Source organism: Zychaea mexicana, assembly GCF_025766255.1.
Source record: "Zychaea mexicana strain RSA 1403 chromosome Unknown BDB00scaffold_52, whole genome shotgun sequence".
Classification (NCBI taxonomy): Eukaryota; Fungi; Mucoromycota; class Mucoromycetes; order Mucorales; family Lichtheimiaceae; genus Zychaea; species Zychaea mexicana.
In genome coordinates this window covers 279674-301570 of record NW_026516715.1, presented here as the reverse complement: position 1 = coordinate 301570, position 21897 = coordinate 279674, and the positions used below count along the sequence as shown (strand labels likewise).

Below are 21897 nucleotides of genomic sequence, written 5' to 3'. Positions count from 1 at the left end.
GCTGTTTAAAGATCCTCTAACCGCTGGTCAATGGATTGAAAGGTGTATTAGATCATCGTTCAACAAATAGCAATCTGATCGCTTTTGCTTATTTATTGTAGAAGCATCTGTCATTACATACATAGAATTCTCATTGACTATCACTACTATATTACATGTTGATCAAATATGTACGCAAGATTTTATGTGGTCTTCTTATTGCTCCTCACATCCATAGCATTCCATTGGAACTGCTGTCTGATCGAGTATATTCTCAAGTGGCTGCAGTTTCTTGAAAAGCTCGTAGGCAAGCATTGAATCCTGAGTACGGCGATAGTATCATTAAGGTATGGCTCGGTATGGTAAAATAGTGTATAAAATTCTTTATGGTAAACCTTACTTTCAAACAATACTTTGCTAAACGCTGTCTGGTATACTCATCGCCCATTTGTAAACCTGGAATTTCGAAATAATTCATGTGTTCTTTCCGGTCGCCTATTAAAGGAATTAAGTCAGTTTGTGAAGTTTTGTATTTGTCTCTCGATGATGGTATCATTTCAGTGGATGATAGTCAATGATGCCATTTCTCACGTCACTGCTACATACCCAAAAAATGATGTGATACTGCATCTAGCGTATACCTGGACAAGTTGGGATACTGTTCCTTGATATAATCGTACATATCAATAATCATACGTCCTGGAACATCTTCGACAACAGCTGGTTTTCTCCCTGCAGAAGGCTTGATCACTACCTTTTCGTCTAACAACATGTTATTATGTACGTGCTTACGTTACAATTAGTGTTTGTCTTGCCTTTACTAACAGGTAGAGGGGGCACCTATACAAAAATATAGCAACTAATAGTATTACCAAGCTCACGTCCAAAATAAGGGAAAGTCGCGAGTCCCAGTCGTTCCGCCCTCTCGATCAGGTATTTTAGATCAAACTTGTTAGAATAAAATCCAGTGAGAACATCTGGATCAAACTGGAAATAATTATCGGGCCATCAAGCATGAGTCAGCTTTTTTCTTTAACATATTGTCTATATCATATATGTTGTACTCACCTTGAGTAGAAATATGCGCCATTTACTTAAAAGAGCACGCTCCGTCTCGCACTCTACAACTTTGACGCCGTCTATAGCAGCGCATGTATCCAAGGTAAAAACTATTTTCTGCTTGATCTCAGCATGGTCATTTCCTACATTTCAGCAAGAATACATATGGTTTTGATTCCGGGTAAGCACGGTGTTTTTTTCTTTCTCTTCGAGGAGAGAAAAGAACCGTTTTAAAAAATCAAAAGGCGTGTACCATAGTAATTCACTGCGACACCACTAATTTGTAAAACAGAATCATAGCGTGCTTCTGGGGCAGAAAAGTATTCTCTAAATATGCATTCAATATCGGTGCTGAGGATACGCACAGCCGTGCTTTGTGGGATGATCATGCAAGATCACAAAATTTGCATAACGAAAAAAGAAGAAGAATACAAGACAACTGATGATCTTCTCTTCTTATAAATTTGGACTGATGGGAAGATGCGCGAAATGATAAAACGAGACAGCTGCTTGTTTTACGCTGAAATTTCAATTCAGTCGAGAGTTGATCCAAGTAGCAACAATGTATCACTGCTTTTCTGAGTTGACCCGGTTTCATCGCTCTTGGAGACATCTCTTAGGGACATCAAGTGCTCGCTAGACTATGGTGCTTTATCAGTAGTTTAATTACTGGTAATACATCCAGTCCAGTGCGCTACAGTATTCCGTAATGACCTCATTCCTTCTTCATCCGGCAATTACTGTCTAACAATTCAAGGGTCATCGCTATTATTGAATAATGTTCTTCAAGCTAAAGTGTCATCATATGAGCGAGTCCGATACATACAGTAGTCCTGCCAATATGTGCTTATTAACATCAGGAATCATCATGATACTAGAACATGCACGTAGTTGCCACATATTAAGATTTTCGATGTCAGTTTGTGCATGACTATCTATCGCTGTCATCACTGTAAAATCCAAGTGATCCGCACCTCCCAAAGGATCGCATTACATTCTGACCCAAGAACTAACAGGCTATTGATTACTTAGTGCATTTAGTATTTCATTAATCAGTGATTGGATGGGTGGGGGGATGGTGGAGATAAATCAATGGGCAATCCTGCGGACTCTCAGCTGCTATATAAGATAAAGCGTGACTACACCAGCCGCTGCATTGTGGTTGTATATCTTTCCCGCTCTCTTTCGCGAATATGAAATCTCGCCACGAAGTATTCCCCTCCATTCTCGATAATGACTTGTACAAATTCACCATGCAGCATGCTGTGCTGCAGCACTACAAGGATGCAAAAGCTGTCTACCAATTTACCAATCGAGACAAGGATCTGCAGTTGAATGCTGAAGCTGTTGCGTGGCTTGATAAACAGATCAAGGGTAAATTGTTGCAAAAAAGAAACATGAAAGACCAACTTCCCAAACGCAAGAAAAGCAAACCAGTTAATCCAAAAAATGGATATAGATATGGCCAACCTCGAATTGACGCCCGAGGAACGTGAATACATTGCCTCGTTTGATTTCTTTGACGAAAGCTATGCCAATTACCTTGCCAAGTTCCGTTACAGACCCGAAGAACAAGTTCAGTACAAGTTTGATCCCGAAACGCGCGACTTTGAGCTTGAAATAACGGGTCTTTGGCACGAAACCATCCTGTACGAGGTGCCGTTACTGGCATTGATTTCCGAAGCTTACTTTAAGTTTGTCGATCGCGATTGGAATTATGACGGACAGTATGAAAAGGCACTCGACAAGGGCGTCAAGCTATTGGAAAATGGCTGCAAATTCTCGGAATTTGGAACCCGGCGAAGACGGGATTACAAGACCCAAGATATTGTGGTACATGCTTTGGACGAGGCTGCAGAAAAATGCAAAGATGCCAAGGGCGTGTTCAGTGGCTCTAGCAATGTCTATTTGGCCAAGAAGTATGGTACGCCTGCCATTGGTACCGTAGGTAATTTACTGTCCTCCATTTTATGTAGTAGAAGAGAAAAAACTGAACCTGATTCTAATATGAGTTTTTTGTACTCTGATCTACAGCCCACGAGTTCTTTATGGCCATCTCTGCTTTGGAAGGCGTAGAGCACGCTAACGGTATCGCTTTGCAACGCTGGTATGACACATACAAGGGGGCACTTGGTATCGCATTGACAGATACGTTCACGACAGATGTCTTTTTGCGCGATTTCAACCACGACTTGGCTACAAAGTACGCAGCTGTGCGACAAGACTCTGGTGATCCTGTTGAATTCCTCCAGCGAATGGTGGACCACTACAAGTCGGTTGACGTCGATCCAAAGAATAAGTTCATTGTCTTTTCAGACGCACTCGATGTACCCAAAGCAATCAAGCTGCAAAAGGCTGCACATGAAGCAGGCATCGGTGCTAGCTTTGGTATCGGTACCTCTCTTACAAACGACTTTACCAAGGTGTCGAACCCTGAGCAAAAGAGCACCCCGATGAACATGGTGATCAAGATGAAATACTGCAATGGACAACGTGTGATCAAGCTTAGCGATGATGTGCTCAAGCACAGCGCTAGCGATGATTTGGTTGATGAATTGAAGAAAAAATTGGGTATTTAAAAGCATCACACTATATAATAAGCATATCGTCACTCTCCTCTCCCTCTCCTCTCCCACATCACTCCATTATCAGCCTACCTACATGCACAACTTTTGCAAATCAACTCTTTTAGTTATACTGATTGAAAGAAGGAAGAGTAATCGATAAACACAAAACAATAATAATAGATATTTAGAAACTTGTAAAACATTTTAAGCAAGAGTATAATTACGTGAAAGACAGTGTGTTGATGTGTAAGTGTGCTAAATGCAAAAGATAGACTTAGTGGAAAGGAATGCGAGATATATAATATGTATAATGCACGATAAAAAGAGAGAAGAGAGAAGAGAGAAGAGAGAAGAGAGAGAGAGCGAGGAGTAAGAATGTCAAGGTGGATGGGTACTTCTTGAATTTTGGTTTTTAAAATGGATCTATAGGTAAAGAATTGCGCGTGTAATGTGGTGTGTATATGTGCGTTGGATTAAGTTAGGGGCATGATGCAAAGGTGGTAGAGAAAAGTTAACGAGTAAAGGGAAATCACTTGTTGGGTGAAGACGATGGCGGCTGTCTTGGCCATAAGTAGGACGAGGCCCATTGAGCGATATGGCCAAGGATGGTCGGGTTACTGTCGCTACTGTTGCTGCTTGAGCTAGATTCGCCGTGTGCATGATGGATATCGGTCACCTTGTGATAACTGGACACACGAGTGATGGATGGCTCATCGGCTTCAACTGGACTTGGCTCACTCACTGCCACAGCCTTGCCCGGAAATTGTTGGCCTCGTGGATGACATGGCAACGGTGCTGCTGGTGATGCGGGCGGTGGAGAAGCTGGTATTGGTGCGGCGGGTGGCAATGGTGGTGATGGCATTTCATTCTCGTCGTGAGTCCAATCGTCGTCATCAAAGCCGTAGTCATCATCATAATCAGAGGGTTCTTGAACATTGTAGACGCACGACTGACCAACCCACTGGATGGCGTCTGAGGAGGAAGCGGAAGATCCAGACGACGGGATATAGTGTGCTCGTCTTCGGATCTCCAATTGATCGTCGTCGTCGTCTTCGTCTTCTTCATCCGACGTAGTGTGCACATTTTCATCAAAAGTATCCTGACCGACCATCCACGAGTAGTTGTTGCCACCTGTCATGGACGAAGCGGACGACGATGACAATGACGATACCTCATCCGTCTCCTGCTCTGATTGAGAGCTTGTCTTGAGGCGAGCGGGTGCAATCTTCTTTATGGATGAGCGTGGCTGGTTATCATAGTCAAGCACAATTGCATTTTCGTCGTCGCTGTATCCTTCTTCTTCGTCTTCTTCTTCGTCTTCATCTTCATCCAGTATATTGGAAAACCTTGCCCTAGGGCGGTGTCGTTTCCGGTCCTCGGTATCACTGAGTGCAACGCATTGTTCCACGTGTTGGTTGAATCGAAGTTTCGGTTGGCGATGGGTAGCGATAACGGAGGGTGAGAAAGCTTTGAGTTTTTTGTTTGCCTCGGTGAGTGATAAAGATGGCTTGGAGGACTGTTGTTGTGGTTGCTGATGCTGATGCTGATGCTGTTGCTGATGCTGTTGCTGTTGCTGTTGTGGTTGTGCTTTTGGTTGTGGTTGTGGGTGCGGGTGCGGGTACTGCTCCTCCTGATCGTCGTTGATCTGGTTTGCCTGCAATTCGGATGCCGAGCGTCGCAGTAAATCTGAGGCTGTCACTTTCTTCAGCACGGACTTGAGTGGTTGGCCAGGCCGACGATGGTTTGTGGTCATCAAGCCCAAGGTATCTTCAGTGGTTGCAATCTTTGGCTTAGCGTATCGATCCTTTTCTTCAATGTTCTTTATCACTGTGTGGAGCGGGCCATATAGCCATGTTACGTCGCTGTCTTTAAGCCTAGTGTATGTGCACAAAGATTACACAAAGAAAGTATGTTATCAGTAAAATATTCTGTCCTCTCTATTTCAACACCTGTAACAAAAACTGTGGTGTGTTCCTTACCAGTTGAGCGTCTCTGGACTTACAGTGCTCAAACGGTACTTGTGCTTTGCCCACGTACGCCACGATGCATTCTCAAGTCGAAGGCCATTGACAATATCTTTCTTTTGTTTGGTCATGACACGCCATGAGGCAGCGAGATCCATTTCGTCAAAGCGATACGACAAATAGTCGACGCACATTTCGGGTGCCCGGACAGTGCGGTTCCGCGTTTCATAGTCGTCACCAATGGATTGCTTCTTCTTGGGTAACATTGCAAAAGTTAGAGGCGGGAAAAAACAACGAAGTAAAAAAATAAAAAGAGAGAAAGAGAGCGGGTAATGAACGTTAACAAGCACACTCACACAGAGATTTTTTGCCTCAACGGCTCTTTTTTTTTTTATTTCTTCGCAGTTCAGACCTTTTCTTTATTTGTGTCCTGCAAGCTAAAAAGACAGGAGCGGATCGGGATGGGAGGGTAGAGGATGGATGATTTAAGCAGCTTGTCTCTGTAAGTAATCATGTCATCCTTGCCCTTATCTATCATTCAACGTGCTAGCAATAAGTGGCCAAGCGCACAGTAGTGCACTCTAAGAAGAACTTTATATAACAATGATGACAGGATAAGGAGAGATCAAGATCACCATCATGCATCACTTCTTCTTTCATTTTTACTCCGTAGCACAAGAATCTGATTGCAAACTTGTTTGTTTTCATCAATTTCTTGGAGCTACAGAGACGAGGGAGAAAAAGAGAGAGACAACAACAACAACAACAACAATTCGGGCTAATGCATCTCATTAATAGAAAGATGCATGTCGGCTTTACTTATTTATCGGCAGCTAGAAGCAGCCAGCAGTTACTAGATTACCCACAACATATTTTGCTGACAAAGCTTCCTATAGACCCGCTTAAGCAAATATGCGAAAGAAATCATATTTTTCGCTATGACGACAATGATAGTTTCCTAGCAATCCATCCGAAAAGTTCCATCATCCTTGTGTACTGAGTCCGAAATAACAAACACTAACACCAACTTCTGTACACGCTTTTACCCCGCTTTTTTTTTTTTTTGTTCATTCACTACACAACCAACATGGGCTTCTTCATTCGTTCATTGGTCGCCCAAAATTCCAAGCACGTATGGCGTGCCTATTCAACTGCTGCCTCGGACACCACCGTTAAGGCCATGGTCTACTCTTCCTATGGAAAACCGTCTGAAGTTTTGAGGCAAGTGTGCACGCGCGTACGTGTGCTATTGTTATATGGGTGTATTTGTGCTTGTCGACGTGAGGGTGGCGATAGGAAAGAAGGATCGCATATTTACCACCAATAATAGATGGCACACTTATCCACTGCCGTCCTTGACGGATGATACTGTGCACGTGCGCTTCCTTGCCTCGCCCATCAACCCAGCTGACGTCAACCAAGTCCAAGGAGCATATCCGCTCAAGCCAGCATTCGAACAGCTTGGTGATGCCAAGGCAGCTGTGGGTGGTAATGAAGGTGTTGCTGAAGTAGTTGCTACGGGTAAGAACGTCAGCTCGCTAAAGGTTGGTGACCAGGTTGTGATGGCACGCAGTGGCTATGGCACATGGCGCACACATGCCGCTGGTCCACCCGAAGACTTCCAGCCGTTGCCCCAATCCACAAACACATCGGTCATTCAAAAGGCCACTATTACTGTGAATCCATGTACTGCCTACCGCATGCTGAAGGACTTTTCGCCTCTGAAGCCAGGTAAGGTAAAGCACGCATTATCTCTTACTCCGAGTTACTAAAAACTAGTCGGGAAAACGAACAGGCGACTATGTCATCCAGAACGGTGGCAACAGTGCAGTTGGTCAGGCCGTTATCCAGATCGCCAAGGCATGGGGTCTCAAGACAGTGAATGTGGTGCGTAACAGACCCGAGATTGACAGTCTCCGTCAGGAACTCATGGACCTTGGTGCCACGCACGTGGTGACGGACGAAGAGTTGGGCACGCACGAGATGCGATCAAAAATGAAGGGCTGGTTTGACGGAAAGCCTCCGCTTCTCGGGCTCAACTGTGTTGGTGGCAAGAGCGCCACTGAGATGGCTCGCTATTTAGGGTAAGGACAGAGAATGAAAATGAAAGGGCATGTCACATTGGAAGGTATTAGTCTGTGGAACATTGAATTATGCGCTATTTAGACACAATGGCCACTACGTGACCTACGGCGCTATGGCCCGCGCACCCTTGACCCTGCCCGCATCGATGCTAATTTTCAAGAACATCACCTTCCATGGCTTCTGGATGACCCGATGGACTGATCAGAACAGCGCCGACGAGCGGCTCAAGATGTTTGAGGATCTGGTGGGACTCATGGACAAGAACCAATTGCGCGAGCCCCGGTGGGCCAAGGTTGAGTGGAACGAGGATGCCATGAAGCACGCGGTCGATGCTGGCATCCAAGGTTTCACACAGGGCAAGCAAGTCGTGTTTCCAACTTCGTCGTAAATAACTAGATTTCCTAAAAATATTTCGTGCAATTAAAAAGCAGACCTAAAACTATTTCAGTTTCCTCTCTTTCTCTCTTTTTTCTTTTGCTTGTACAAAACGATGCCGGCAATGACCATGCCTGTGCAGATTGTCACCCCTTGTCCCAAAAGACCGGCGTCGTCGTTCAACAACCAGGAAGTGCAAGACGCTTGCCATCAAGAACTTCGGCAGATTTTGTCTTCTTCGACCCAGACAATCAACAGTGTGCAAGCGAACAACAACAACCCTACGACGACAGCTCTCAAACTCCCAGAGAGACAGCACATTATCACTCGTGCGGACAACCCACTTCCACAGGACATGTCGTTCTTTACAGCGATTCAGCCTTGTTTGCCGACCAAAGGTCCTCATCGACCCAGATCTTTCAGTGTTGGCGATGCCCGCAATTGTATCTTTATCAAGAAAAGTAACGATTTGGTGCACTGATACCCTCAACCCTAAACCAACATCCATTGTCTTTTTCTTGAAGCTGTCTTCTTGTACATAATGTTCAATAAGTGTCAAACACAAACAAACCACACACACACTTTTATACACACACACAATCACCCTCCAAGTACAAACAACATCAATTTTTATTCAGTAGTAGTAACGCTTTTTATGTCTATATCGCCAAACACAACAAACTTGTATAAACCCCAATTTCTTCTATATAAACTTTTCTATATCAATCCAAAAGGCTCTGATTAGCACCATATAGCCAAATGAAATGGCATATGATAGCTGCAGTTTCTCTGGTTTTGCGCCTGCTATTAGGCTCCTCTTCACGTTCTTTTAAGATTGAGCCGACCAACAGCTGCAGTAAGGGATTTTTCCTATTATTTAACCATACGCGCATAAGCAGGGGCACCTTTGCTCCTGCATTTGATTTTCTTTTATTTGCCAGGTCCACACCAATGACCGTCTAGAACCCAATGTACCGCCCACTACCACTACTATTCCACGATCCACTAGGAGATAGGAGAAGGCGCACGTCTCATATTCGATACCTGTGATAATAGAATGCCTTTTACATTTATTAAACTTTGCTTTCACTTATTATATCTTCCTCGCATCTTACTTGAAATAACATTAAACGAGTGATATTTAGATAATGCCAAAAGAAAAGGACGAGGTACATACAGGTGATATATCATCGTCAAGAACTAAGTTGAAATATATATCTGGACTCGCCTTCTAAGGGCAACGGTGCAAAGTTTGAGATCATCAGGACGCCAAAATGGTGATGACCATTGTTCCGACTCGCATAGCAACCGGAAGTTTTGAAAACAGTTTTAGCCATCGCTCAGCACCATAGATTCCATATTTACCCTTCTCTGTGACGTTTGGCTATGGATTACTATACAGTCTAACCCAAGCTTACCATAAGGCAATAACAGTTGAGTATACTTACCACATTAATCCGGCACACTATTTTTCAAACTGAAAGGCTAAATTTTTTGCGTTCAAAACACATCGTGGACTTGGTTAATACAATATACTTTTCTTTTGTTCTGGGATGACCATGAAGTCTCTCACTACTTGCATGCTGCTTAGCTTTGATTGTCCTAGCGTACACATCTGGCCAGAATTGGACCAGTTCTACTCTTGCGTATGTTAATGACTACAAGCATAAACAGAAAACCTGTGACAAAGCAGAAAATGTGGCAACATACAAAGTGTCCGAAGAAAGCGAAATCGCGGACACTAAACCCCTACGGGTATGTTAGTCTAGTAGCAAGAAAAAGGAAGACGAAGAAGGAGAACCCGTCCATCTTTGACCTTAGCACCATATACGCCATAAAAAAACCGACGTTGATAGGAAACGGCCATGCCCTCTGCAGTATTAGTGGTTCTGTAACAAGCATATAAGTCACTGCTCCTTTGCAAACGTGTTCTTACTTTCTGATCTACATCAGCGAACCCGACATCATATATCATAACTCTATCACTTTGATCCCATGATATTTCCATCATCGACCTCACTTCTCATTACGAACACTGTATATATCATAATTCCGATTTTACCATTCACCATTGCTTAGTCAATATTTCAGCTTATCATCACAAGCAGTATATCTTTGCATAGCACACCCCGATTTTAGCAGTCGTAAAAATAAAAAGAGTAGGGCCAACGGGACTCGACAAAGGTTCAAGACAGTTTTAAATCACTTCTTTTCTTATTAGGCGATGGTTAGTCAACCAACTTGATAGGAAGTATTACATTATCGGGTGAACCTAATAACCGAATCTTAATGATTAACACATTTGAAGCTTATAGACGGCTGTCTATTATTCCATAACAATCCTTATGGAATCACAAACAGTCGACCCTCTTTCATATCACACCCATTAACTTTCAAACCTCGCTTATATTAGAAAAGTTTTTGAAGTTTTTACCCGTTTCCCTTTTGATCTCGCAAGCATACGTTATGTACTGAGGATGAGTAGCTAGGATTTGTCGTAACGTTGCCGAATCCGAGCTTCCAGTCAGAACTTCTCCTCCTCGGATCAAGCGTAGTGAGACTTTTAATAGTAGCACTTGAAAGCTCTAAGCAAATTTTCAGCTCAGCGTTAACGCGAGTGTGTTCTTCCAAGTTGTGTTTCACAAGATCCTGTTGCTGGAGTTGTGCGTACCACAAAGCTACTGATCATAAACGATAAGCTCGAAGGTTGTATACGTGCTAAAGGGGAGAGATCTGGGTCATGATGCACATGACAGTGCTTATTATTATTCACTTGGCAGGGTACATAAACCGAGGATCCGTATTGTAGATCTCTATACCCCTACTTTCTTCCAAATTTGTCTAGAGAGATCTTGCATGAAAGCCTTATGTAAACATTCAAAGTAGCTAAAGTTTACAAATATCAGGATAGCATTCAAAAAAAGAAAAAGTCAAAAAGAAAGTGACTTCATTCAATGAAGGTAGCTGCTATATAAAATACAGTAATTACAAAAAGCTAGGATAGATGAAAAAAAAAAGATTTGGTATATCGCAGTTACAAGGCCGGCAACTCGTACAGTAGTAACAGGCATGGGAGCAGGGAGGGTTGTTGTCGTTCAAGGCTACAAAATAAAATAGAAAATATGATACAAAACTGTTTGTGGGATGATGGTGGTGGAGTACAAAGACAAAATAAGAAGCGGAAGTTATGAGAGAGATGGGGGTGTGGAAGAGGCAGGTGGGAAAAGATAGATCGAATAGTCTTCTCAGCATGGATCCTTGGATTCCTTGAAAACTTTTTGACGCCGGCTATGACATTGCATCGGCTGCAATTTTCTCTGCCATCATGGCAACAATGGCAGCGCCAACAATCCGTGAGTGTTTGACGATACCCACGGATAGCTTGGGTGCAATATGTGCTGGAATAAGTTCTTTGATGGTTTGACAGACACGTGGGTGAAATGATGGATAGTCCTCATAAAGTTCACCACTGATGGCTATTGAAAAAAAAGAGGTGTTTAGAAGAAAAGCTCAAAACGACATTTTCTTTTTCACAAGCACAAAAACTTACAAATGGAATAACCATCTTCGTCAGAGAAGCCAATCCCATGTTCGACCATATGTTTGACCAAGGCAGCAATGGCTGCGCCCACCAGAGTGGACGCACGCATGCCGACCAGCTGACAAACACGGCGAACGATCTCACGATCGCCCAGCGTGCTTCGCGAGAGGTTGAGCATGTCCTCAATGACTATACGGGTATCTTCTAAATCGTCCGAATCGTCTGCTTCACACACATACATGTAGCTCGTGTCGAATCCGTGCTGTCGATTCAATGTTTCACTGGACTCGCCGCCAAATAGCACGTCACGGTCGACGAGGTAGATGAGAATGTTTCTGACCAATTCGCCCAGAGCAATGCCGGTCGTCATTTTTTCAAACACGTGGTATTGCGGGTTGATGGATTCCCGGTCTAATTTACGGTCGAACCAAGTACACGGAAGCGTTCTCCGGGAGGACCCAAAGTTGCACCATTCAGTGTTGATGATCATACTGCGTCGGTCGTTTGGTTGTTGGAAAGATGGATCCTGGAGCTTTGCGACATTTGAAACTGCCTCGTAGTAAGCGCAGTTGGTTCCTAAGCTGTGAATAATGCCAAGACGGGTCGACGAGTGCTGGTATGCGTGCGCCAGTAATACACAGACGGCATCTAATCTCCGGAAGAAATATATTTGCATCCCATCAATTAGTTGGTTCTTTTGTAAAACATTATTATATGGCAGTGAAACCACTTACCATTTGTAATGGCGACGACTTTGATGGGGAGGCCCTTGATTTGCATTCGTTCGTGCATCAATTGTACGATATCGACGCCTACACCGTTTGGATAGCTGAAGCCGTGGCCGAGTGAGAGAATGCGTCCGTTGTTCAGTGCGGTCTGCTTGATGGCGAAGCACAGCGAACATGCCATCGGGTACACAAAAAGATCTTGGGTACCCACTCGACCCAAAAAGTCAGACACACATTCGACAACGTAATCGATCAGAACGACAAAGTCGTCGCCACTCATCAAGTCTTGTGGGATCTTGTACTGGTACTGGTTAATAGCAAGCTTGCCGCCCTCGCCTTTAAGTTTGACCTGGCAGGCGTAAATGTCCATTCCAATGATTTCTAGCGCCAAGTAGGTGCCTTTCTCCTGGCCCGTTGGGTAACCTAGGCACATAGGATTTGAGATTTTTTGTTTTTGTGTGTGTGTGGTGGTCGTAGTGACGTTCCGATGCGTTGACGACATAAAAATTGTTGTTTTGAGGGTTAGTGCACTGTCCATAAGCGAGTGAAAGGAAGAGGGTTGGTGGAAAGGGGATGAAAGCAAGATGTATTTCATTACCAGTGACAAACGATGGGATCATGTTCAGATCGCTTGATCTGTCATCAAGGAGACCTGCTTTGAGCTCCCTGTCGAACTGGTCAATGACACCGTCAAGGGTTTCTCGGTCGAGACAGAACTGTCGCTGAAGCTCATCGAGGGCTAGCTGTTGGTGTTGATTAACATATTTCAGTTTTTCAAACGGAATGGTGGGGCTGCCCATCGGGAAGACACTGGAAAAAGAGGGGACCGAAAGGTTCTTGTCCCGGCACCCCACACTTAACACCAAAAAAATTGCAGGCTCATATTACGATATTCGAGTTGCCCTTTTTCTCTTGTGTTGCTCTTTCTGCGTGTGTGTGTATGGTGTATATATGTGTGTGTGACATGATTACTTTCTCAACTAGACCACATGAGCTTGGGAATCCAATTGGAGCCGCTTCTTTCTATCTCATCTGCTCCCTCGTTGCTCTCCATCTGTTTGCTATTGCTTGTGATCCTTTCTCACTCTGTGTTTAGCACGGCCTTTTTTTTTTTGGGTCGCTGAATCCTGTCAATGTCTTATTTTAGTGGATGAGCTTAAATCATTGGTCAGTAAGTCTCGAGCGTATTAGGAATAACCTTGGGCCGAAACAGCAGCAACACCCTTATGACCCCTTCCTCTTCATCAGGGTCCAGCCTACACTTCTGGATGCATCAAAGACTAATTTTAAAAGTTTCTGCCACCACCTCCACCACCGCTGCTCACCCTCTTGGTCGCTCTCACTTTTTCCCAACAGCTGATTTTAATTCGAGAAGAAATAACATCCTACGTAGTATCTCCTCCACACACACAAACACACGCGCGAATCGTATTTATTTCCTTTTATCTTAATGTGATCCGAATTCCCTCGCACAGTAGTGATCAGCTGCTGTCTGTGCCTGACGGGTAGCTTCTTCCTTGTCCTTGGAGCTCCAATCATGCTCTTCTGCATACTTGACAATCTGGGTTGCTGCAAGCGCTGCCACGGACTGTTTCAAGAAACCATGGTTGAAGTCCTCGCCCTTGGCCTCTTGATGACGACGGTACGCCTTGACCGCCTCAAACGCAGCTGCACCGGCGATCAATTGGTGCGACAAGTGGGCCTTTCGTTCCGTTGGTTCTGTGTACACTTCTCTGTGCACTTCAGCAGCTGGTGTGCATGATGCATGAGTGAAGATAATGTCACAGTGCGTACATAATTAGTATTTAGCACACGCTATGCGGTATGACAATCAGCTTTTTTTCTCACCTTGCTCGTACGGAATGGGGGCTCCTGAGCTATAAGGATCCGGGGATCCGTAGCCCGCAAGACCTGATTGAGGCGTCGTGCCATAGGGGTTGCTACCATAAGAATTGGGCGGTGGCGGTGCACCGTAAGGGTTGGGCTGTTGATCGGGAGTCGTGCCATAGGGGTTGTTGCCATAAGGTCCGCTGACAGGTTCAGGCTGGAACGGCTGGCCGAATGGCTCGATGATCCACCTTTGGTTGTCGTTGTCATCTTCCTTGCGCTTGTACAAGATCACTTTGGTACCCTTTCTGCTGCCTCCACCCTACACATTGGACAGTAGTAGCAGTAGCAGTAGTACAAATCCATGCGTTAGTAATAAGTCATGATGCTACATTACAAGAAAGTGATCATGCATGACAACACATGTGAAAACTCATCCGCCTCTGCTCCTTTTTTTGCTACTTACTCTGATATCCAACACCATGCGCGGATCGGCCAAGAGGTGGATGAAGCCGCCATCATATCCCCATCGTTGGTTCGATGCCCTATTGTCGATTGATGTTCCCACACACAGCTTAAGCGATGAGCATTCTTCCCCATTTGATATATCGGAGACGCTTTGTGGTTTGTAACAGTAAGAAACAGCTTACATGGTCATCTTGCGCTCGTACTGGATCAGGGGCGTGTCGGATTGGGTTTCACCTAATATTTATTTTACCTTCGAGTTGAGTTTCATTTGCTCCTTTGTTCATGCATTCTTTCTGTTACCTCCTCTGACGTCAACAACTAGCGAGACAAATAACGTGCGTGAGCATACATTGTACAGAATATGATGGATGGAGCAGTAGTAATAGTAAGCTCTGAATGGGTGCACACTTACCCATCTCGGACTTCTTGTTGATAAGATAGCCGTCCTCGTAGCGCCACAACTATCAACAAGCGAGTGTGCTCACGTTAGGCATTTTGAGTAGCGGTTGTCAAAGTGACTTTTCAGCTAGTAATTTACCTGATTCTCGTTATCATTGTATTTCTGTATAGCACAAGCATGATATATATATTAGCACGGACAACAACCAGAGTCATCTCACCCAGCGACCTGTGCACTTTACCTGAGGCCAGATAATCAACTCAGTATCCGCCTACATGGACGCACAAAAAAAAAGTGAGGAATGAGTTTCCAACATCCACCTGACCAAACACACACACGCCAAAAGATTAAAATAACAACCGCTGTTTCTCCATTGTACACATCAACGACATTTTCGCCGAGCGAAGATTTGATGTAAAAGTACGTATGTGTTGGGAACATTGTCTGAAAGTGGGAGCCAGTTAACGCAGGAAGAAAAGTGGAAGAAAAGAGAGTATCGGAAAAGCGGAAGAAGAGGGGGGGGGACATGCATTTATTATTTATGTCATTAGCTAGTGTTACACAACGTCAGCTTATCATGTCGTCAGCGACTTTCGAAGCTCATCCGTTTCATCAGCAGAAAGAGACAAGAGCTTTGCTAGTACTGGTACCATAAACTATATAGAACGCACAAATAGCACAATCGTCAGAAACCTACATCCCCGTCGAGTTATTGAGTTCTTCTATAGAGTACCTCTTTGTTTTCAGATTGAAGGAACTTCAAGAGCACGTTCTTCAAGTATTCGATGCTCAGGTTTTGCCGGCGATCGAATGAATCGAGTTTCCTATTTGCCAAGACAACCCAGAAGCTTAGCTTCTTGATACTAGTAATGACGATGTAAATATATATATCTTGCAAGATCTATACCTAATTTCTTCCTTGAGCACCTGGTTAGAAAAGGATAAAAAAGGGATGAGCTAAGAAACCTGTCATGATGATTGTTATGCATCACACGGATATCGCTTTTACCTGTTCTTGGGTCCGTAATGCCGTAACCCGGTCCTCACTTTCATCCAACATCTCTCTGAGCTGCTGCACCTGTCTTTCTAAATCGACCCTATTATCCGACGATCCAGTATTGCCGCCACCGCCAACAAACGGAGAAAGCAAATGACTCATGGATGCTGTAATTGAATAATTAAAGAACGGAATGGAGTTAATTGCCTGATTAATGCAAATAATCCCGTTTAGTCCTTTGCTGTTTCTGTATTGAACGGCAGCACGTCTGTGTAGCGCGTTGTTACCATAAACGTCAATCGCCACAGATGCATCTTCCGACGCCCTTGCTGGTCGTGTCTTTTCTTGTGGGATAGGACGAGGGGATGACGTTGAAGGTGATTCATCTTTTGTTTGTGATGGTGACGAAGACTGCGTTAGTTCTGCAAGCTCTTGTTCTTTTGCTGCAAGCTGCTGCCGCAATTGCGAGTTTTCATCATGCAGCAGCTCCATGATCCGATCCATTGCTTCTCTTTCCTCGTTGCTCTTGTCTTCCTCTGCCAATTTGCTTCCGTCGCTGTCTTTGCTTTCTTTTGCACGTTCGAGCGACTCTTTTAATCGACGTAGTGCGGCTTCGTGTGCTTCTTCTGCTGTCTTCATGGCTAAGAGAACACGGTGTTACACTTGTTGGCTTCCCACTTTTTCTTTACTCCTTTCGGCAGATTCTTGAAAAAAAAAGGTTACCCTGTTCATGCGCCACTCTGTCTGCTGACATACGTTCTTGCAATCGATGGATCTGGGCCTGCTTGGCACCAATGTCTTCCTTGACTTTCACCAAAGCCTCATTATCCGCTTCGAGATGTTGTACACGCTCCAATGCTTGTCGGATATCGTGTTCTACTAACTCGGTTTTTCGTGCATCATCCGCCTTTTCGGTTTCCAACTCGCTAAACAAGCCATTAGTTCTCGAAAGCGTAAAACGCGTTCCCTACAAACTTACGTTTTTTCAACTCGAAGCTGTCGTATGGTATCCTCTAGCTCGGACAAACGCGCCGATTCTGTCTGAGCATTGTTGCTTTTCTGCAATAGCTGGCTCGCTCGTTTCTTGTATTGGTCATAATCGGTACGTGTTTGTTGTAGCTGCGTCGATAACTGCCGGACTTTGCCTTCCTTGTATGAAGAGTGAGTGTCAATTTTATATATGAAAAAGAAGTATTTATCTTTCTATAAAACGCACAAACCCTCAGGTCCAAGCTCTTCAATGCTTGGAATGTATACATACCAACTGCTTGATTTGAGAGATATACAAGGCCTTTTGACTATTGACTTCCGAGTTGAGCTTTTCCGTGTCGCCTATAACAGTTATACAGTCAGCAACAAAAGATCATTAACGGGGGATCCGTTTATCCGTTTTCAATATTTCTTTACGTGTCTGTGTTTCGGCATTAGAACGCAGTTCCTGTTCACGAGCCTGGCATTGATCCAAATCGTCCCGTAAGCGCTGCAACTCCAAATCTTTGGCTGCAATCGATGCTCGGTATCCGTCGAGGTTCTTGGTGGCCTGCGCGAAGATCTCTATTGTGTTACAGTTCATCGTATCTTTTTTTAGAATCTGCGAGAATAACAATGCTACATCCTTTTTCTATATGCAAATGTACCTCTCATCTTCTTCATCTTATCATCATGTTCTGCTGTTAGAATACAATCCGTTAGGATAAGTATACAACCATCGCCCTTTTGCAATATAAATGACTCTTGTTCCGACTTATCACAAATCCTTCCACATACATGTCCGTGCTGCCAAATTGTCCTGTAGTTTGGTGATCTCATTACTCTTGCTGGATAGCTGATATTTCAAATCCTTGACCTATAGTCAAACGTAAATAGACATTATCTCCCATGGTTGAGTGTTCCAATTCTTTGAAAAAACATAAACGAACCTACACACCTGTTCGGATAGATGAAAATTTGTCCTTTCCAACTCGTGTCGAGAAGAGTCTGGTGTACCACTACGACGCTGAGAGCCTGATCTTCCTAGAGGTGCTTGCTATACTCGAAAACAACAATAAACCCGCATTCCTCTGTTGAGTGTGCGATTGCAGATAACGGATTTATAAATGGTATAATCTCTTGTGTACCTTGCTTCGTAATTTTGGCGATTCCATTGCAGTGGCATCAAGTGGATCATCTTTGCTCACAACTTGTGCCCTACCTTGTGTAGGTGATTGCGTACTAGCTGGGCTGCCTGGCATGGCTGGTGTTTGTTCTTATTATTCTGAAATTCGAGCTGCTTCTAACAGAAAAGTGTTGCTGAAATAGCCTGACTTATCTCCTTTTGTGAAGAAAAGAAATCAGAGCTGCTGGGACATAGATTCCCCCGCCTCACTTAAAATCATTTGTCAGGCAACAACCTTCCTCCATACAGGGAATCCTAATGGCTTGTTGACGGTCGCCCAATATATGGAGCTATATAGAAACGAATAAAAAAAGATCAAAATAGTTCCGCATCCCTCACTTTCTTATCTTTAAAATATACTACTAAGAGCATCCAATGTATAAAAAGTTATAAGACGCATGTATGGTTGTTGGTGCGATTATTACAGGATAAAGTATGAGACAAATGTGAAGGTATGAGGTATGAGACAAATGTAAAGGTATAAAAAAAGTCAGAATTTGATGTTTGTAGGTCTTTTACGATCAGTGCTTGACTGTCTGATAGCATGAATGGTGGTAGAGAGGTCGAATGGCGGCCTGCTATTAGTTATCTAGCCATTTGAGATCTATCAGCCATATTATAGTTGGTAGATTTATATATTGTAGTCGATATAGCCATCAATGACCGAATTAAACATTTACTCTGAGTCATATGAATAATCTGATTCTTCATTCATTTCATTTTGTTCCTTAATATACATATCATGATATTCATTAATTAATACTTGCATTTTCTGTTGTGTTATATTAACAGTATATTGATTATTTTCTTCATTTGCATTTACTAGAATAATATAATAGCTAAAATATGATTTGAAGAACTTCTTGTATGCATGTTTTTCTCTTTCTAGTTTATTAACTATTTCATCAAAAAATTCATATCTACACATGTCCTGTAATGTATCTATACATTTTGAACATGCTGTCAATATATATAAAATCAACATCACTTGTATCACAACCACCCTGTGGGGTAACCACACTGGAAGTGTTAATCTCTAAAATTGCATTGTAAATATGAGGATTTAAGACTTCCTGAGAATCTTGATTCTTAACAGATATATCCTCAGTATTTACATTCTCCTAAGAATTTAAATTTTTAGGTTGAATATTTTCTTCCTGAGAATTTTTGTGTTTTAAATCTTCCTCATCTACTTTTTCATAGTAATTATCATAAATATAACATTTCTTTTGTAATTTATATTTTTCCTTTTTTAATTTTTCAATTATATCATTCATTTGACTATAAATTTTATAACAGTTTTTTGTTTATTTGCAGTTTACAAATTTGATTTAGATGCTTCTTTCTGTTTTTCAGAAGCTTTTCTCTTAATGTTTAATTTATTTTTCTTTTCTATATATTCAATATATTTTTCAAATAATTTTGTAACTTTTTTGTATCAATAACAATTTTATCAATTATCATTATTAAATGAAATTTGGTTTGTAGATGTTGACACCATTGTAATATATTCCTTCCTTTTTATATAAATTAAATTCACTTTTTATATTTTTAAAATTTTGAAAAGTATGCATACCAAGATATTCATATATAAATCAATCTAATATTAAATTAATTTAGTTATTATAGCAGTTTTTCTTGGCTATCTATCCTCCTATGATCCTATCTGTACTAATAGACCATTGCATAATCTTTATTATAGCTTCGACTGATCCCCAATCCAGGCAATGAAGAAGTGAAAGAGGATACTTCATGAGGACAGTTATTCCAAAAAATATCATACAGATGAATTAGGGTGTCCAAGTTGTCTTATGTTACAAAGCCATCAACTTCTTAGACACTTTTTGGAAACGTCATGTCCAAAACCTTGACCATTACTGTAATGCTTGTGTCTGGTATCAATGATGAAATGTACATGGCCATGTGATTGTCTAGAAACATATGTTTGTCAATTGTATAGAATAAATAGTAATTGAGATGATAACTAACCACATATTTGAAAGCTAATGACTGAATTCACCTTAGATTTTGATAACGACGTTTTCACCAAAAGAGCCAAATGGAGAATGTCTTGACTAGGGGTCGCAATTGGACGGGTCGGGTCGGGTCAAGGGTCTGACCTGTTGACCCACGGGTCACGAAAACACTGACCCGACCCGACCCGCTCAACCCGACGGGTCAAAACTCGGGTTGACGGGTCACTACTGATTTTGATTTGGTGACAAAGGAGGTTTAAATCAACCTGAGCTTGAGCACTGGAAGTGCAAAACTACATGTATACACAGCTCTCTAGGATGATGGCACACAAATTTCTAGCAGTGCTAGCAATATCTACGTTTTGTGTGATTATTCTTAAAGGTAAAGGGTTTGTGCCATAACAAAAGAAATCGTTTGCGCTCACATGCATTAAAGAAAGCATAATGGTTAAAGTGTGGTTAAAAATCGACTTCCTTTAAATGCCCCTAATCCTTTTCCCTTTTCCCTTTTCTTTTCATTTCTTCCTTCTTCTTTCATTTCTCTTTTCTTAATTCCTTCTACGTCTTTTGTCAAATCTCGTCTCTCACTGCCACTCTCTATTGTCTATTCTCATTGTACTATTGCTACTTCTTTACTTTGCTACTTCTTTACTACTATTACATATATTGCTTATAGCTTACTTATCTTACACTTTTGAATATAAAATATGATCCCACAATGAAAAAGAATATAAGTACGTTTTATGTTACAGTTCTATAGCAGACATATTGACAACTACATCTTTAATATAATGATCCTTTCCAATAAGAAGATTGACTACTTGAATACAAGTACCTCATAGATATCATATGTATACACAGGTCACAACGGGTCAACGGGTCGGGTCAAGGGTTAGACGGGTTGACCTGCGGGTCAGAAAAGCATCAACCTGACCCGTTGACCCGTCCTCAACCCGTGGGTCGGTTTTGACCCGCGGGTCAGATTGCGACCCCTAGTCTTGACCAAGTAGATCAAGATTTGCTGTTGGTTCACTCCTACTGATAGATACACAATAAAATTTAAATTCATTTTTAACCGTAACAATATAACATCTCTTATTTTTTTTATACACAACAAATAAATACCTCTTGTTCTTCATCACTTCTTCTCTTTCGATTCTGCAGTTAAAAAAACAATTTTGTGTCAATGAAACTTGTATATTACTCAAGGTTGGTTAGAAACATATTATACGAAACAATTACTGAATCACTTATGCTATTGCTACTACTATTACTACTACTGCTTTCTGCTATCACTACTTGTACTGCCCAGGCTCCTTGAATTGTATGACCGTACTAAATATATAACTCTCTCTTGCTCTAAGTTTTATAGCTCTACCTGTATATATTATTGTTAGATGTGTCCTAAGATAATTGATAGATATTTTTTAAATTTAATCTTTGAAACTTATTAAAAAGTAAAATTTGAATATTTTTAATAACATTAAAAATGTTTACTGAGCCTTATTTAAATTTAAAAAAAAAATTAATAGTGAGGATACAGCAATATTATATTTGGTAAATAATAATTATATTAATAAATATAAGGAATGTTCATATTGTAATAAGAAACAAAATTATATTTAAATTTGAAAATTTATAGATATAGAAATTATAAATGTAGGAAAGCATTTTCACCTTTAAAAGGAACAATATTTTCAAAAATAAAGCTTCCTCTGGATTTACAATTACATATATTGAATTATATCTTATTAAAAATGCTATATAGTAGTATTG

At 42.0% G+C, this 21897-nt stretch overlaps 9 protein-coding genes across 9 annotated transcripts; 3 read left to right on the top strand and 6 right to left on the bottom strand.

Annotated features, from left to right (window-relative positions):
• Nucleotides 1-195: 195 nt before the first annotated feature.
• On the bottom strand, nucleotides 196-1427 carry BDB00DRAFT_873863 (ribonuclease H-like domain-containing protein; the record flags this gene model as incomplete). Its single annotated transcript, XM_053127150.1, has 6 exons — nucleotides 196-300; nucleotides 380-474; nucleotides 586-741; nucleotides 852-966; nucleotides 1048-1181; nucleotides 1292-1427. The coding sequence occupies 6 exons, from the start codon at nucleotides 1425-1427 to the stop codon at nucleotides 196-198; spliced, it is 741 nt and encodes a 246-aa protein (XP_052978290.1).
• A 676-nt stretch (nucleotides 1428-2103) lies between these two features.
• Nucleotides 2104-3801, top strand: BDB00DRAFT_958924 (nicotinate phosphoribosyltransferase). Its single transcript, XM_053129686.1, has 3 exons — nucleotides 2104-2412; nucleotides 2498-2986; nucleotides 3073-3801. Exons 1-3 carry the CDS (start codon nucleotides 2232-2234, stop codon nucleotides 3615-3617), a joined length of 1215 nt encoding a protein of 404 aa, XP_052978289.1. The 5' UTR covers nucleotides 2104-2231; the 3' UTR covers nucleotides 3618-3801.
• Nucleotides 3802-3927: 126 nt separating this feature from the next.
• BDB00DRAFT_930085 (uncharacterized protein) lies at nucleotides 3928-5926 on the bottom strand. The gene is made up of 2 exons (XM_053128990.1): nucleotides 5585-5926; nucleotides 3928-5479 (listed from the first exon to the last, which is right to left on the bottom strand). Exons 1-2 carry the CDS (start codon nucleotides 5833-5835, stop codon nucleotides 4135-4137), a joined length of 1596 nt encoding a protein of 531 aa, XP_052978288.1. The 5' UTR covers nucleotides 5836-5926; the 3' UTR covers nucleotides 3928-4134.
• On the bottom strand, nucleotides 5927-6347 carry BDB00DRAFT_830813 (uncharacterized protein). Its single transcript, XM_053124067.1, has one exon. It carries the CDS (start codon nucleotides 6275-6277, stop codon nucleotides 6116-6118), a length of 162 nt encoding a protein of 53 aa, XP_052978287.1. The 5' UTR covers nucleotides 6278-6347; the 3' UTR covers nucleotides 5927-6115.
• A 290-nt stretch (nucleotides 6348-6637) lies between these two features.
• Nucleotides 6638-8094, top strand: BDB00DRAFT_830810 (uncharacterized protein). Its single transcript, XM_053124066.1, has 4 exons — nucleotides 6638-6790; nucleotides 6900-7300; nucleotides 7365-7653; nucleotides 7736-8094. The coding sequence occupies exons 1-4, from the start codon at nucleotides 6657-6659 to the stop codon at nucleotides 8040-8042; spliced, it is 1131 nt and encodes a 376-aa protein (XP_052978286.1). The 5' UTR covers nucleotides 6638-6656; the 3' UTR covers nucleotides 8043-8094.
• Nucleotides 8095-8887, top strand: BDB00DRAFT_830807 (uncharacterized protein). The gene has a single exon (XM_053124065.1). The coding sequence runs from the start codon at nucleotides 8145-8147 to the stop codon at nucleotides 8508-8510; it is 366 nt and encodes a 121-aa protein (XP_052978285.1). The 5' UTR covers nucleotides 8095-8144; the 3' UTR covers nucleotides 8511-8887.
• A 2672-nt stretch (nucleotides 8888-11559) lies between these two features.
• On the bottom strand, nucleotides 11560-12731 carry BDB00DRAFT_883643 (uncharacterized protein; the record flags this gene model as incomplete). The annotated part of the gene is made up of 2 exons (XM_053128252.1): nucleotides 11560-12218; nucleotides 12305-12731. 2 exons carry the CDS (start codon nucleotides 12729-12731, stop codon nucleotides 11560-11562), a joined length of 1086 nt encoding a protein of 361 aa, XP_052978284.1.
• Nucleotides 12732-13745: 1014 nt separating this feature from the next.
• On the bottom strand, nucleotides 13746-15434 carry BDB00DRAFT_873857 (ricin B lectin domain-containing protein; the record flags this gene model as incomplete). The annotated part of the gene is made up of 9 exons (XM_053127149.1): nucleotides 13746-14047; nucleotides 14147-14447; nucleotides 14592-14670; nucleotides 14776-14827; nucleotides 14894-14911; nucleotides 15006-15054; nucleotides 15132-15155; nucleotides 15235-15264; nucleotides 15354-15434. The coding sequence occupies 9 exons, from the start codon at nucleotides 15432-15434 to the stop codon at nucleotides 13746-13748; spliced, it is 936 nt and encodes a 311-aa protein (XP_052978283.1).
• Nucleotides 15435-15489: 55 nt separating this feature from the next.
• Nucleotides 15490-18622, bottom strand: BDB00DRAFT_830793 (uncharacterized protein). The gene is made up of 13 exons (XM_053124064.1): nucleotides 18108-18622; nucleotides 17918-18016; nucleotides 17758-17836; nucleotides 17628-17660; nucleotides 17398-17544; nucleotides 17252-17322; nucleotides 16970-17139; nucleotides 16714-16916; nucleotides 16278-16631; nucleotides 16003-16157; nucleotides 15901-15920; nucleotides 15727-15817; nucleotides 15490-15649 (listed from the first exon to the last, which is right to left on the bottom strand). The coding sequence occupies exons 1-13, from the start codon at nucleotides 18219-18221 to the stop codon at nucleotides 15569-15571; spliced, it is 1617 nt and encodes a 538-aa protein (XP_052978282.1). The 5' UTR covers nucleotides 18222-18622; the 3' UTR covers nucleotides 15490-15568.
• Nucleotides 18623-21897: the final 3275 nt, after the last annotated feature.

Bases quoted from the DNA above. Each gene is read 5' to 3' on its own strand.
- BDB00DRAFT_830813 (XM_053124067.1), bottom strand. From the start codon at position 6,277: ATGAAAACAAACAAGTTTGCAATCAGATTCTTGTGCTACGGAGTAAAA.
- BDB00DRAFT_958924 (XM_053129686.1), top strand. From the start codon at position 2,232: ATGAAATCTCGCCACGAAGTATTCCCCTCCATTCTCGATAATGACTTG. The intron at 2,413-2,497 runs GTAAATTGTTGC...AAATGGATATAG, and splicing joins GCTTGATAAACAGATCAAGG to ATATGGCCAACCTCGAATTG. The intron at 2,987-3,072 runs GTAATTTACTGT...TCTGATCTACAG, and splicing joins GCCTGCCATTGGTACCGTAG to CCCACGAGTTCTTTATGGCC.
- BDB00DRAFT_830793 (XM_053124064.1), bottom strand. From the start codon at position 18,221: ATGCCAGGCAGCCCAGCTAGTACGCAATCACCTACACAAGGTAGGGCA. The intron at 17,323-17,397 runs GTAAAGAAATAT...TAACTGTTATAG, and splicing joins TAATGCCGAAACACAGACAC to GCGACACGGAAAAGCTCAAC. The intron at 16,158-16,277 runs GTAACAACGCGC...ATTCAATTACAG, and splicing joins TGTGGCGATTGACGTTTATG to CATCCATGAGTCATTTGCTT.
- BDB00DRAFT_830807 (XM_053124065.1), top strand. From the start codon at position 8,145: ATGCCGGCAATGACCATGCCTGTGCAGATTGTCACCCCTTGTCCCAAA.
- BDB00DRAFT_830810 (XM_053124066.1), top strand. From the start codon at position 6,657: ATGGGCTTCTTCATTCGTTCATTGGTCGCCCAAAATTCCAAGCACGTA. The intron at 6,791-6,899 runs GCAAGTGTGCAC...CACCAATAATAG, and splicing joins AAACCGTCTGAAGTTTTGAG to ATGGCACACTTATCCACTGC. The intron at 7,654-7,735 runs GTAAGGACAGAG...TGCGCTATTTAG, and splicing joins GAGATGGCTCGCTATTTAGG to ACACAATGGCCACTACGTGA.
- BDB00DRAFT_930085 (XM_053128990.1), bottom strand. From the start codon at position 5,835: ATGTTACCCAAGAAGAAGCAATCCATTGGTGACGACTATGAAACGCGG. The intron at 5,480-5,584 runs GTAAGGAACACA...CACATACACTAG, and splicing joins AGTCCAGAGACGCTCAACTG to GCTTAAAGACAGCGACGTAA.